The sequence below is a fragment of the Maniola jurtina genome, chromosome 18, assembly GCF_905333055.1.
Source record: "Maniola jurtina chromosome 18, ilManJurt1.1, whole genome shotgun sequence".
Taxonomy (NCBI): Eukaryota; Metazoa; Arthropoda; class Insecta; order Lepidoptera; family Nymphalidae; genus Maniola; species Maniola jurtina.
In genome coordinates, this window is record NC_060046.1 from 4,912,501 (window position 1) to 4,928,183 (window position 15,683).

Genomic DNA, 15,683 nt, shown 5'->3' on the forward strand with positions numbered 1-15,683 from the left:
TAACTTTACGAAGATATGCTGAAGGAAAACATCGTGAGGAAACTTGCATGCCTGAGAGCTCTGTACAATATTTTCAAGGGCGTGTAAAATTTGCCAATCCGCCCTTGACCAGCGTGGTGGACTATGGCCGTATCCTTCTCATTCTAAGAGGAGACCCGTGCTCAGTAGTGAGCCGGCGATGTGTTGATGATGTTTATATTGAAGCTGTTGTAATGATTATTTCTAGCATGTGAAGGAACAAACGCCAGTACGAGCGCATTCGAAGCCCTGTGTCGTCGCGGAAACATAGTACGTGCGAACACTACTCACCCGCGAGCCCATAAGCTTTCACACGCAGCGGGAATATTAATTTCAGGTAATTTTAAATAATATTGAAGCGTTACACTATATTTAAATTATTCTCTCTTACTAAGGACCAATTTTTCTAGTGTCAAATAAATGTTTAACTGAGGAATAAGTTAGACTTTTAGACATTTTAGTATGAATAGTCTTCCGAAATTTCTGAGGTAGGTTATCTAATGATTAAAAAATCAGCCCTGAATGAAAGAACTAGAGGATGCCCGCGACTTCGTCCGCGTGGATTTAGGTTTTTAAAGATCCCGTGGAAACTGTTTGATTTTCCGGGATAAAATGCCTATGTCAATTACAGGGACGCAAGCTACATCAGTACCAAATTTCATACAAATCGGTTAAGCGGATGGGTTTTTAGGAATCTCGTGGGAACTCTTTGATTTTCCAGGATAAAAAGTAGCCTATGTCCGTCCCCGGGATATAAGCTAACCCTGTACCAAACGTCAGAATCGGTTAAACTGTTGGGCCGTGAAAAGGTAGCAGACAGACAGACAGACACACTTCCGCATTTATAATATTAGCGTTGATATAATGTTCCTTACCATGAAATTTTAAGAAATGGGCTAGCTTTGTCACGTTACTTTTTAAGTGGCTAGTGATGAGTGTTATAGAGATATTGTCAAACGTATGAAGTAACGTGCAGCGTGCAAAATGCTTAATTATATGTTTAAATTTTATTTTTACGGTTTTTTTGCTACGAAATAATTGTTGTCTTTTAGGCTTGCCGTCCGATCCAGATCTCACTGGAACGTCCCGACCTAGGAGTAATTCCTTAGGCAATGAAGAACCTGAACCAATAACGATTGCAGAAAAGAGACAGGTATTTATCACAATAGTTAAATATATAAAATGACTAGCTGATGCCCGCGACTTCGTTGGCGTGGATATATGTTTTTAAAAATCCCAAATTTTGATTTTGCGGGATAAAAAGTAGCCTATGTGTTAAGTCAGGGTATAATCTATCTCCACTCCAAATTTCAGCCAAATCCGTCCAGTAGTTTTTGCATAAAAGAGCAACAAACATACACACAAACTTTTGCCTTCATAATAGCAGTCTGATAGTATGATACCTGACTCACTGATCGAAACCCTAGGACCTACGAAGCTGAGATTTTGCACAAAGGTTGATAAAGAAGAAGATCGAATTTTTCGAAAAAAAAAATGGAAGTTAAGCCGCAGGTAGTCGCTAGTATGAATAAGTTTATACGTAGGATTTTTTTTAAGAGCCTGAATACATTTGTACGAATGAAAGAACAACACATTCTACTTATTTCAAAAATATTTATTTGTTGGATTGTCCTTCAATCAACCATAGAGCAAGTTTTTTTTTTCATAATTTTCTCAAGGGTGTTTGAAGTCTTTCAATCTGCACTTCGCCAGCGTGGTGAACTATGACCAAACCGTTCTCATTCTGAGAGTTTACCCGTGCTCAGTAGTGAGCCGGCGATGGATTGATCAGGATAATGAAGTATCCAATATTTTTACAATTGTTTATCTGCTATAGACAATCCACGTGAGTCCAGAAAGTCCGTCCGACCTTCGAATCCTCACAAGATCGAAAAGTTTCGCTGGTGATGCTCAGATCGTCCAAAACTTGCAGAGGCTATCATTTTCCAGCAGTAAGTCTTACTTATAATATCCTAGTTAAAAGAAGTCAAACATAAAACCCAGGCCTACTTGTATAAGGACTGGTTAAACTGATTTAGTAAAATATTGGGGTTGCCAAAAAGCTACAGCATTAAAAAGTTTAACTCGATCAATGGTTACAGGAGCGGACTGAAATCTGAAAGGTCGTCGCGGCGGTTCAAACCCTCACCCGTTGCACTACGTCGTATCTTTCCTAGCATAAGCCTTACGCATAGTTGGAGGGGAAAGGGGTGGCTAATGTGCTTTTAATAAAAATGATGTAGAACCTATTAAGCTGAATTATCGTACTACTTTATTTTCTTAGGTACGTCAAATACTAAGACTCGATGTTCGAGAACGCTCAGTTTCCCCGAGGAGCCTGAAAAGGAAGCGGCAGCTATGGAACCTTTAGATCCATCCTCTAAATCGTCACCCTTGAAGTGAGTATGCGCCTTATATTCTTTTTTGGGGTTTCGTATCCCTGTAGAAAAAAACACTTAGGATCACTTTCTTGTCTGTTTGTCTGTCAAGACGCGTCTAGGGCAATCAAAACCTGTAGAATACTTCCCGTTGACCTAGAATCATGGCAGGTAGGTAGGTCTTATAGCACAAGTAAAGGACAAAATCTGAAAACCGTGAATTTGTGAAGAAATTTTGTTAGAATGAAGAATTTGAGAAACTGAAGAAGCTTCTATCTTGACTCTGAATTCCGGTGTTAGACTACGATCGCCTCGGACGTAAGTGATGGTGCAGTCTTAAAATGGAAGCGCGCTAACTTAGAAGGGATGTAGAAATTAAAAACTGTATATCTATCATCAGGTTATCACCCCGAACGCCAGTCCTAGCCGACGATCCCCTCGGAGCCCTAAACCTAGTGGAGCCTGTCGTGGAACCGAAGCCCCCAGTACAAGACGAGCCTCCGCCCCCGAAACACGAGCTGAGTGTTAGCCCCAAGCTGTTCCACCGAAGAAGCAACTCCTTCCAAGACGAGCCCACTGAGGAACAACCCGGGTACATAACTTCCATTAATATTTGTGTGCTTTATATGCCTCAACTGCCCTATCCCCAGAAAGAAGTTAGTATAGCGCTCTCTCTGTTACGTAGTCCCATACAAGTGATAGAGACAAAAATCATCATCATTAAATCTATAAATATCATTTTGAGTTAGCAACCAATCACAAACGAAACTGTTTTCGAATTAAATTTCGGATGTTTTTGTAAACATTTTCGAATTGAATTTCGAATATTTTTTAAAACAGGTTTGTGATTGATTGATGACTCAAAATAGTGAACGCCCGCTGAGATTTTTGTCTCTATCATTTGTATGGGATTGCGTAACAGAGAGAGTGTTATACTAACTTCTTTCCGTGAATAGAGTATAGTGGCTACCATAGCGTCCGTCCAGACTGGAGATCGTGGTGGCGAATATATTCGCTCGGATCATCAAAGATCGCATAAAGAGAGTCTGTCGCAGCTCGAGCATGAAAGAGCAGTCAAATAACTGATCTTATTTGTTTTAAACCGAAGCATTGGGATCGGACTTCGTCTGTGTTGGTGTTAGCTGGCGGGCGTGCTCTGCCGTTTTGGAGTGTTTTTTTTTGTTAAAACTGACTGGAAAGCGCTCTAAGGGGGTGCCGTGCGTATGTCGGCGAACGCCGGCACAGGCGGGGTCCATACTTGTTTAGGTTAACTAACTTATTACAAATAACTACAAACTTGACATTGGCTAATCTTTGTAAAGCCAGACGAGAAAGAAAAAAAAAAGCATTGGGAGTACCCTCTTGGTCTTGATAAAAGAAATGCATAAATGAACCTTATTACAATCACTCTCAAAACTCAATTTTAAAAAGAATAAAAATTTGAAAAATCAGAATTGAACTCATACTTGTAATCGGTTTCAACTCTGCTTTGTCGTATATCGCTATAATCCTTTCGATTTGTCCATATCGGTTGTCGTCGCCAACCATAAACGTCGACTGCTAGTGGGCATATGTACGTATAGGTCTCTTGTGTAGAATTCCATAGCTGTGCGGTCTTGCGCCCGCGCAACTTATTTGATGGTATCTGTACACCTATCGGTAGAGTGATGGTAATAGACACAGTTGAAATCTTCCATCAGATCAAAATAACCGGAAATGCTTCAACGGTTTCCAAAGCAAAATACAATTTTGACTTATACTGCGCAGCCGCTATACTCATCCATTATCCGAAATATCCATTACTGTATTATAGAATTCCGTTTGTGATGTTAAAAGTGTGTACCCACCTTAAACCTACCACATAGCATGCCCTTGGCTTAAAGGCACATTACAAGACTTTCCGTTTAATATTAGTGCAAAAGACTTGGATTTGTTTAATTAAATAGTGCCATGTATAACTTAGAAAGTTGATATTTAATGTGCTTTTAAGCCACTCTGATACACTTTCATGTATCGAAAGTTGTAAGGTATGAAAAATTGCTCCAATATTATTATTATTCACTTGGTGTCAATGTTTAATCGAAAACAAGTTATATGTATACTTTTTAGTTTATAACCTAACATACATAGTTATACAGTACATAGTTATACAAAATTCTTATATGAAATTAACCAATTTAAAGCTGGGAATCTATAGATCATGCTTTCAGTTAAAACATAGATATAAAACCGAACAGATTTAAGTCTCTTAGCTAAATTGTGTCATTTTAACATCTGAGGAAAGTAAAAGTACACTCTATTAATTTGCTACAGTCATTGTAATTAAAATAACGAGAAAAAACTTAAAAAAATCTTGGTTTTGGAGCTAAACACACCCGACTGTCTGAGAAGTTGAGACAAGACTCATGGACTCGTCTCATGTCCAGCTTAACCTCTTAAATGCCCTCGCAACACATTGATTGGGTATAGGTTGTTACGGCTATACTCACGTATTTAGTCGATGTTAGCCCAACCAACCAAAAATACCTTACAACTTGGTCCTGTCCCGCTTACGGTGTTCCCGCTAACCTGCTAGACCGCGTGTACAGTATGTGTGTAAGAACGAGATGAGCTGGATAGTTTCCTGTCGGCAGGAAACTGCACAGGAGCGAGACGGCGCCGGGCACCGTCTCGTCCAGCCTGGCCAGCATTGGGAACACGCTCAAGATCAGCTTCGGGTGAGTGTTAGCTTATAAGATCTTAGCATAAATTATGTATTTTAGCGTTTGAATTATATAAAGTACAAAAATTTTGATAATGTACTAGCCATATTTGCTATATGTGTCAACTGTCATGTCAAAAGTACTAGTTCTTCTTTTCTTGTTTGGTGGCTTTTTATAGTGCCAGCCAGCACAATGCACTTCGCCAGTGTCGAGTAGCTTGAGGGAGGCACATAGGGTCGGTAAAAATGTGCCAATTTTCTGAGTTCTATTCTATAAATAGTCTTTAATCTAAGGATAAAGTGTGCTTTTGACATGACAATTGATACAAAGCAAATAATTGGCGAGTGCGTTCTCATTATAGTTGCATTTTTCGTGTCCCCTAATTTTCAAGGTCATAGTCGATGACATTATACCATAGACATTAGACATGTTACGTTCACATAACATGGTATATAGAAACGTACTCGTGATGAGTAAGATAGAAGGTACAAAACGCATGAGAGTAGAAGAGATAGCGCTCTACAAATGTGACCCAATATCTACGAGATTACCATATTCTTCTGCCGGTTTAGAATCCGTGTACTGAATCTTAGAAAACACACACAGCAATAAAATTCCTCGCAGTTTTCATCAGATGCCACCCTAGTACCTAGTCGCGATCGATTCTGCAGCAAAACTTATTTTTTGTTTTCCATCTTTTCTCAAAAATGTATATTATATTAACTATGTATATTTACCAAAATTTCAAAACATTATTTGGACATTTCATAGCATGATCAATTTGATCAGTCATTGATTCATAAAAAGGACTTATACATAAAATAGCCATCGCATGTTGCAAATAAATCTAGATTTTCATCTAATATAAACTTTTTTAGATGTTTGCAAGGAACTGTTAGACTTGACGTTTTCGAAAAATTTAAGTTGAGATATAGAGTGTTTTACTTAAAGTTAAAACGAGACAGTTTAATTGTATCTTAACTCTGAATAAAGTCAAAGTAAACTTTACAAATCTCAGCCTAAATATCGCCTTTTGAGCATGCTAGATCACGAGGACGATGTTTTGCTTTAAGGCGCAAACATATTACTGTATTGTGGCATGTCATAACGTAACGCGACAAAAGCTAATCGAAATCATACATTTTTATATGAAGACGTGCACACTCGTCTGTGACGCACGAGCTCCAATTGACTGATCGTCGCGTCAGAATACGTAGCAACATGTCACACCGCAATAATGTGTCTGCAGCTTTACTTTCGGAAATGTTATGCTTTGTAAGTTTTATTTTAAGCCAATTTTGCTGTCAGTAAAAAAAATAGTCACTAAAAAAATTATGCTGTGACTAAATAATTTGATTTTCTAGATTTTCATAAAAGTTTGAAACATTTTGCGATAGAGGTACACTTATTGGCGGCAAAATTGGCTTTTAGTTGTTTTGTAACGCATTTTTTATTTTTTGCACCGTATGCCAGAGCTAGTTTGTTTTCTTAGACGCTATTCGCCTGGCCGTCTGTCGTTGCGCAAGGAAAACATGAAAATCGGAAAGGCTATGATCGAGAATTACTTCAGGTAAGCAAGAAACTAACATGCTGTTCCATATCCATTTTGTTACGTGGTCTCACTTTTCTTAAAGGGATACCTAACACCTACATTCTAGACACTGGATGCCAATTCATTCCATAGTCAATTTTAACTTCCTGAAGAGACAATAAAAATGAACGTGAAACATGTTGAATTTGTTTCATGTATGACAAATTTTATGTTCAAATATTAAAATATCACTATTCATTGTAAAGGTGCACGTATACAAACACACGGCCCGAAAGTCTTATCTTGTTGTTTGTTTTTATACGATCACCTTTTATGTAAATACGCTAAATACATATAATAATAATATGTTATAACAAGGCATGTTTGTGTCACGCATTACTTACATTAATTTTGTTTTTAATATTTCATGTACGAGTAGTAATATCTGTTTTGTAGCGCATTTTTTGTGTGTGTCGTCCCATACTAAATAGTTGTTTCAAATCGTGGCTACTATTTAGTCATATTCTCGACAGCCCTACAAGCATAGCCGGTAAGAAGTCGAACGAGCTCCTACAAAGTGGTCTAAGCAGTCTCAAGTCTGCGGCGACCAGTATGGCGAAGAAGTTCGATGAAATGAAGGAGGTTATATCTGCGAATTCTACGCCAGTTAAAGGGGCAATTGGGAATGCTACAAGCGCTTTAACCAGCTTTATGACTGAAGAGGAATCTGGGGATGGCTCTTCGGAATTAAATCCAGATGGTAAGATTTATTGAGCTCATGTTCTTGTATGATCCTGTTGAGAAAAATGTGCAAAAATGACGTCTCTTTCTGACAAAACGATGTGCGCGTTACGCCTTACAACATATCTTCTACCTGTTTAAACTGTAATATTACTGTCTTTTGAAATTTAATCTTAGTAAGAAACGCGCTGACTCGACAGGGGCATTCTTAGACATTTTGGCAATCGATTTTTAATGTTGATGTCCTCATACATTTCCTCAGAATCTTATTGTCTCTTTTGCATGGGAGACATTCAAATTGTCGGGCAATTGCTTTAATTTTATTTAAAGTTATGGTAAATTATTCACCAGGCAACCTAGTATCGAAACCAGTTTCAAGTTTCAAAATGTTCTCGGCGCCCACATACTCTTATCGTTATCATGCTTTATTATATCTTAGCAGCACCTTTCTAATTTCCCATTCTTTCAGAATGGTCAACCGGGATGGGATTCAGGCGTGCCTCGAGCGATGCCGAATTGGCATCGTCTATGGAACGCGGATCACTCGCTACACTTTTGTCGCATCTTCCCGACAACCTCTACCCAGCGCTAAACGTATGTGCATTAGGGCTTAGCTTATGGTCTAGACTTTTTTTAACAAAAATCAAAACTTTGTTCTATCTCAACCATCTAAAAACTTCTTGCTACAATTGTATCAAAACCACACGTCAAACTAGAAATCTTTAAAAATATTTAATAATCTTCAGACAGACCTTTGACTATTCAAAAAAGCTTGCACGGGGTTAATTTGACGATAAGTTCTGCATCGCTTACCTAATTTTGTTAATCATAAGTGACGAAATTACTAGAGCAGGCAATCTTCCAGATTATTGATATGCAAACAACCATCGCTTTAAAACGGTAGGTTATCCGTCAGTCACTTAAATAAATTAAGTAGATCTTAACCCTTAAGATTCTGTATGTTTATAGTCATAAACATACAGAATCTTGGGAATAAATACCCGCTTTTCAAATTCCATTCTTCGATTTTGAACGAAAGTTAATTTACGACGTTTAAACAAATCTTGTAATAGATTTATTTTGTAGGGTACCGTTAAAGCTGAAAATGTATCAGTGGAGGTGCGTATAACTTCGTGCTCGCAATGTCATCAGTGTCTCGCCTTGTTGTACGATGAGGACATCATGGCGGGCTGGGCGGCCGACGACTCCAACCTCAACACGCGGTGCACGGCTTGCGGCAGGCACACCGTGCCTTTGCTATCTGTACAGGTAACACTTTCTATCGCCATGTACGATGAGGACATAATTTTTGGGTAAAAACTACAGTTTAAGATATAATGACAAAGTTTTCAGCAACTAGCATGGCCTTACTTTGTGTATTCTGACACGCACTTGACCAATTTTTCAGAGTGCGACCCTTTCCCATCCTCTAAATATCCAACGGAGCATTGCCCATTTGTTTTCTGCTAATACACTCTTATTTCTAGAAACATTCTTATTTTAACTATAGCTTGATTTGAACTCTCCTAAAGTAATATGGTTTGCCTGTGGTTTCCTGTAGGTACGATTCAGACCACAATACCATAAAGATTTTAAGATCTTTGTGTACTAAGTTGGCCAAAAAAACGGGGTTTGTGAATTTTAGCATCACAAGGCGTGACTTCCTTCCAGATGACATCAGAATTCAGGAACTTACCAGAAATTTGCGTTCTCGAAATAAGTTTGTGCTTTCTTGTGAGATAATCAAATCGTCAAGCAACAAGTTGATCTAGATAAAAATTATTCAAATTATTCCGTTTCTTCGCAGGTAATACGGAAGGGTCAAACGCAAGCAGAAACCATAAGCGTGCCTTATTTAAACCCTCTCGTGCTCAGAAAGGAATTCGAATCTATTTTAGGTAAGTCCGTTAGGATATGGTACACCCTTCCGGTGTCAGTTTTCCCCTCCACTTTTTATATAGGTACCTTCAAGTCAAGAGTGAAACGGCATCTTTCAGACTTTTTGGCTCGAGTTTTGGTTGTTGCTAAATATAATAAAACCTAATTGTATAAATTACTTTGTATTTTGTAAATGTATAGAACTTGTGATTTTATAATTTTTATGATAGTGTTTTTACCTACGTTTCAACCTACACGAAGCGGTCAGGGCGTCGGGCGCGAAGTCAGAAGTCAGAATCTTACCGGTTCCGCAATTTTTGATGTGTATTTAAAATTAGAAACTTGTGATTATTTCGAATTATTTGTGGTTGTTATTTATTAATTTATCAAGTTTTTGATAATATTCTGCCTTAGTTTTATACCAGGAATACTGCTTTGAGAAAACGTCAATGAAACAATTTTTGGAAATAAATCCTTTCAGGCAGGGAAGGCGACTCGTGTCTAGCGGAGCCAGAATTCGTGGAGTCGCATCCAATCGTCTATTGGAACTTGGTTTGGTTCCTTGAACGAGCGAATATAGAAAACCATCTGCCTGATTTGCTGTGCCCCAATTATTCTGCTAAGTACCAGAGTTTGGACCAACTGCCGGACACGGTGAAATCTGCCGGTATGTTTAGAAACTTCCTACATTGTTTTTACTTCGTAGTTCTTGACCCCAACTTCATACATGTACGTAACTGATACGTGAGTATGTCTGGTGAGAACAATGTCTTAAACCTAATGGATATTAGAGACCATGCGTGCCCTGGTCCTCTCTAACTATTGTTTTCGTCTCAGGTGTCCGCGTAGTGTGCGAGTGGGAGAGCGCTAGGCTTGCGGAGGGCGAGGCGCAGGCGTTGTACCGAGCGTGGCGCGGACGTAGACAGCAGCCTCGCTCGCGGCAGCTACGAGCTCTGTTGCTAACTGACCATGATTGCAATGCGCATCAATCGTACGTAAAGTGCCCGGCAGAAAACATTGCACATCGAACTTTAGAAAGAGATAACGGTTTCATAGAGCATTGTCTCTGTCGTTGAGACCGACGAAACGTCACATACGTTTGAGTGATAGAGACGACGCTCTACGAAGCAGAAATCTCTTTCTAAAGTTCGATGTGCAATATTTTCTGCCGGCACCTGTACCTTTTGTTCTAATATAGCTAGTATTATCTCAAAACAGCTAACATGGTCATTTACTATGGGCTTGGAAAGCTCAGGGTCATTCAGCAAGTGATGAACAAAGCTATGCTGGGAAATTCCGATCTGAATATTAGATCCGTTTATACCTTCGTAACTCATTAAGCTATGTCGGTTAGAGTAACAACAAGTTGCGAAAATGTGGGCGGGGCACATAGCTGAATGGACCAAGACGAGGTAGACAGACGATATCAAACGAGTCGCAGGGAGCCGCTGGATTCAAGCTGAGCTTGTAATCTCAATACACACTGCCAATTTATCCCGACAGGTGGCGCATAAGCGAACCGGTCGTAAAGGTAGTATCATATGTAGAACCGGCTATACTGAGCTGGTCAAGCGTCATAATTAAAAAAAAATTGCAATGTAAGCATGCTGTTGTTGTTTATTTGAGTGGCTTTTTGTTGTGCCACACAGCACAATTCATTTCGCCAAAGACACGTTGTTTGGAGAAAACACAAAGGAGGTTGAACAGTTTATTTACATCCAAGTCTTTTCTGGATAATCCAGTCCGATTTGTGGTAACTGGACTAGATGGGTTATGATGTTAGTAAATAACCTACAAAAACACAAAAAAAAAATATACATGTACTTACATAAACAGTATATACAGAATATTTTAAACTTAATAGATTAACAAATATGAAACCTTAGTCTATGTAAAAAACTATGAAGATGACAGCTTGCATTGCCGGGCCGCTTGTGGCGCCCTCTGAGATTAGTTTTGCCTGTGGATCCACATTATCATTCACGTGTAGATACAGGGTGATTTTATTTTATAATACAGAGTCGTAGCGGCCGTGTTAGACGGGCTGGTCAGCAATGACCTATCGGACGCAATACGTCGACTGGCCGCTTGGAGAGAATCTACGTGTGGCAACAAGCGGTATTACTCTTACTACAGGTATAACTATGTCTTTCCAGAACTAATTTCAATTGATTACATGACATTTTAGTATCAAATTAAGACCCATAGATGTGTTCCTACTGTACTGCACTGTACTGCACTCGGCACACATCACTGCTTCACGTTGATTTTAAAAGAAAAAAATACTCACAAAATTCACCCATTGCTAGAATAACTCGCACCTATAACAAACATTACTCGGAAATTGACCTTTTTCGCCATTCTAAAAAGACATTTAAGCGACACATTTCACTACTCCACAAATAAAAATTTTTTTTTTTCTCTCTTACACGCAAGTGCAACATACTTAACATCATCTCACACACACACGCACACACTCACATGCACACACACACTCACACACATAAACACATTCTTGTTTGTACCTTAAACATTAATTCGTTATATGCTTCATAATTATATTCAATATTATTATTATGTTATGTTATTTTTCATTTAGGCTACCTGAGATACTGTTTTTTTTATACGTATAAAATTATTTATTTATTTTCTTAACCCACTTTTGATATATTTACTTAATTAATTCTGGTTTTTTTTTTTTTTAGTATCTAACTATGTATCACTCACTCAGACAAATTATTATAATTATTATTTTCGAGAAAATCTGTAATTAGCCATATTTATCGATGTAATTAGTATTAAGACTCTTATTAGTATTACTTCGCTGTAGATTTTCCTTCTATAAATAAAATAAAATAAAATAAAAAATAAAAGTACTCAGTATTACAAAAAAAATTGGTTATACAAGTGTTAGCTCGTTTTCTTGGCAAAGGTTTTTTGTGTCTTGCTATTCAGCACGGAATGCAGCCAGTATTCTTGGCACCATTCCACGCGAACATGATCTATGCAATAATTAATTACATTAGACTATTCGTTTTACTGTAACATTTTCAATAAAAAAGATGAAAGAGAACTGGCGTGAAAGGTGTCATTTTACGAAATTCAACCAGCGTGGGATTCCTAAAGCGATGCGAAGTCTATATTCATTGCTTTTACCATCTATGCAGTAAACTTCTATGTCTGAATGTTTTTATGTATTATTTTCAGAGACATACTATTCCTAGCAATGGCAGCCCTCGGCGAACAGAATATAGACTTTGTGGCGCTCCAACGTGAATACACTCGTGCTCTGGACCAACTGGGCACCGAGACCAGGCCGCAGGATTTGCCCCCCTCGCCCACCGCCGCCTGCTGTAGACACTACTTCAAACGATTACGACTAAACATACACGAAATATGATCTACGTCTGCCTTCACGCATGGGCTCGTAATTTAGGGGCTGCGGATCCACATGGTTCTCCGATTTAGGGACTACGGATCCACATGGTATTTCATTTAGGGGCCGTGGATCCACATGGTTTTCTGAATTAGGGTGCAGAGGATCCACATGGTTTTTTGATTAAGGGGCTGTGAATCCACGTGGTTTTCTGACTTGGGGCTGATGACCCACATACATTTTCTGATGGATTGCGGATCCACATGGTTTTCTGTCTTGGGGGATAAAAGCCCACATGATTTTCTGATCGAGGGAGTTGCGAATCCACATGGTTTTCCGACTTAGGGCCTAAGGTATACATGATTTTCTGATTAAGGGGGTTGCGAATCCTCGTTTTTCTGAATTAGGGCCTAAGGTTTACATGGTTGCCTGACTTGGGGCTAAAGATACATATGTGGTTTTCTGATTAAATAGCTGCGGATCCACGTGGTTTAGTGACTTATTGGTTGAAGATCCACACGTTTATCTTATTAAAAGGCTATGGATCTACATGATTTTCTTTGCGAATATCGTGTAAACATTACAAATCAATCAGTATGATACTCAAAATACAATATCTTACGATTGCTTTGCTTGTAATATAGGTTCGAGATATAAATCAGAAATGTACGACATCGGTCTCTAGCCGTTGTACGTGAGCAATTGTAATAATATAAGGTACATTTCCATCCATTAATCATTGTAGACCCTGATGAAAGATTAGGTGTATCATATTTTAAACCATTTGATAGTTCCATGGATCACATGTATAAAATGATTTAAATTGGCCCTTATTAAAGAGTTTTACCCTTGCCTATGCAACTTTACCATATATTTTTTTTTATGACCATTCAAGGATTTTTAAATTTTTTTTCTTGATTTACTACAATTTTATTTCCTGAGCTTCAATAAATGAAGAAAACCATTAAAACTCTGTAAGTAAAATATTCATTGGTCAAAGTCTATAGTTGAAATATATGGAATGTGTTCTGACTTTGCTCAGATTTAAGACACTGTTAAAACGAGATAACGTTATATCTCTGACATAAATCTGTCTCATTTTAGCTGAAACTTAGTCTGAGCAAAGTTAGTACAGTCTCAGACTCGTCCGTCCATTACGTTCTAAGTCGAATAAAAAGATGAAAAGACTATTTCCTTTAAAAGTACACTACTATAAAATAAGAATTGCATGAAGTTGTGACGTTTGTTTATGGACGGACGTTATGGACTTAGAATTATAGAAAGTTTTGCCCCAGTATTGTTTAATTATCGCCTTATATTGTATGACTGCAAATTGGCTCGAAAACTAAGCTTATTTTTATTATACATAACATATATTATTTTAACGTTTAAAGTTTATACTATTGCGAGTGATTACCATTAAAAGTATAGATTGTCATGGCTATACTCATGTATTTCGTCGATGTAAGCCCGACTAGTTTCAAACCCATCCGGGGTCCTATTTCATAGGAACTCAGCTCGCTGCGCGTCGCGGCATATTATTTATTGTAATTAGACTTGCAACGAATATTCTTTTACTATTCGGTATTCGGCCTATTCGGCTGCTTTTATTATATTCGGCCGAATACCGAATACTTAAATAATATATTTTGTCGTAGAGAAATAATTGGTAAAATGAAAAATTAAAATCGATTGATTACGTATATATTCATATATTCATTTAAGTAGTCATTGGTGCATAACACAGGTACATAATCATCTTCTGAATTGGAAAAATGGAGGATTCTATGTATTTGAATTATTGTGGTTAATCAAAATTTAGAAGGGTAAGGTTCTCATTTCTTTTATAATCATTTATTAAGTAGTCATTGGTACATAAAACAGGTACATAATTTAATCATTTTCTGTATTAAACAAGTTAAGAATTTTTCTATGCATTTGAATTATTTTCATAATCTAAATTTAGAAGGGGAAGGTTATGGTGCAGAAAGACTAACTTTTCTGCATTTTTAGGAAGTAGTTAACTTCTTTTTTTCTCGTAGACCATCCCAACTTCAGAGCGATGAGTACATTAGAACAAAACAAAGGAGCGCGAAACAATCACGTCTGTACAAGTTTTTGGCGCTAAAATCCGGCCGAATACTTTTGCCGAATATTCGGCTATTCGGTCAGGGGCCTCGCCGAATATTCGGTATTCGGTATACTGCCGAATATACTATTCGTTGCAAGTCTAATTGTAATAACATATTGATGATTTTTTTTAACTATTCTCAATTGTTACAAGTATTTGCAAGTATGAAATTATTTGCAATATTGAAAAATCTTCTATTACTGAAAATGTATTCAATAATTAATAAATATTTATAAAATTGTACATAATATTGTGTTCGTGTTTGGTTCATTTTTTGCGTTCGACGAATCCGTAATGGATGAATGATCGCGGGTGCTAATCCGAAATAGTAAATTGTGACCATTTAATTGATTGTACATATTGTAATGTATAAATAAGATTTATTATACACAATCCGATGGGGAAGTCTGTTTTATGGGGTTATGTATATTACTGAAAACCTTTCACTACAACAGCACTCATTAGACCTATCACATAACAATACACAGTACTCGGCTGAAAGATTACACATCGAACTTTAGAAAGAGATTGGCAGTTTCGGTTTGATAGAGCTTTGACTCTGTCACTCATATCTATGTGACGTTTTCGCTCACTCACAGCAAACAAGAGAACATAACATAACAGACTGAAATCCTAAACGTCGGCGGTTCAAACCCCGCCCGTTGCACTATTGTCGTACCCACTCCTAGCACAAGCTTTACGCTTAGTTGGAGGGGAAAGCGGAATGTTAGTCATGATTAATATGGCTAATATCCTTCTTTTTTTAATGCGAAATAATGACTTATGACAAGCGAGTTGCTTTCAAAGAGTGTGGGATTTCGATGTAGGAGTGTAGAGTTTTACCGGGTGCAGATTATACTAGGCAGGGGCCTAGTGCAGAGACATTCATTGATAGGTTTGCAGTTGTATTCCAAAAACCCCATATCTT

At 37.8% G+C, this 15,683-nt stretch overlaps 1 protein-coding gene across 8 annotated transcripts in view; it reads left to right on the forward strand.

Annotated features, from left to right (window-relative positions):
* LOC123874592 (DENN domain-containing protein Crag) overlaps window positions 1-14,164 on the forward strand; it is a 53,059-nt gene extending 38,895 nt beyond the window's left edge. For 3 of the 8 annotated variants that reach the window (XM_045920070.1, XM_045920072.1, XM_045920071.1), the window contains exons 21-35: window positions 227-355; window positions 1,071-1,171; window positions 1,856-1,970; window positions 2,303-2,417; window positions 2,797-2,988; window positions 5,030-5,113; window positions 6,591-6,668; window positions 7,163-7,389; window positions 7,840-7,964; window positions 8,457-8,639; window positions 9,178-9,268; window positions 9,730-9,915; window positions 10,086-10,239; window positions 11,268-11,384; window positions 12,456-14,164. In XM_045920070.1, coding sequence (XP_045776026.1) covers window positions 227-355; window positions 1,071-1,171; window positions 1,856-1,970; window positions 2,303-2,417; window positions 2,797-2,988; window positions 5,030-5,113; window positions 6,591-6,668; window positions 7,163-7,389; window positions 7,840-7,964; window positions 8,457-8,639; window positions 9,178-9,268; window positions 9,730-9,915; window positions 10,086-10,239; window positions 11,268-11,384; window positions 12,456-12,648 — 2,090 coding nt within the window. In that variant the 3' untranslated portion in view covers window positions 12,649-14,164. The remainder of the gene's footprint in view (window positions 1-226; window positions 356-1,070; window positions 1,172-1,855; window positions 1,971-2,302; window positions 2,418-2,796; window positions 2,989-5,029; window positions 5,114-6,590; window positions 6,669-7,162; window positions 7,390-7,839; window positions 7,965-8,456; window positions 8,640-9,177; window positions 9,269-9,729; window positions 9,916-10,085; window positions 10,240-11,267; window positions 11,385-12,455) is intronic. The other 5 variants (XM_045920074.1, XM_045920076.1, XR_006797960.1 and 2 more) reach the window with 4 other exon arrangements.
* Window positions 14,165-15,683: the final 1,519 nt, after the last annotated feature.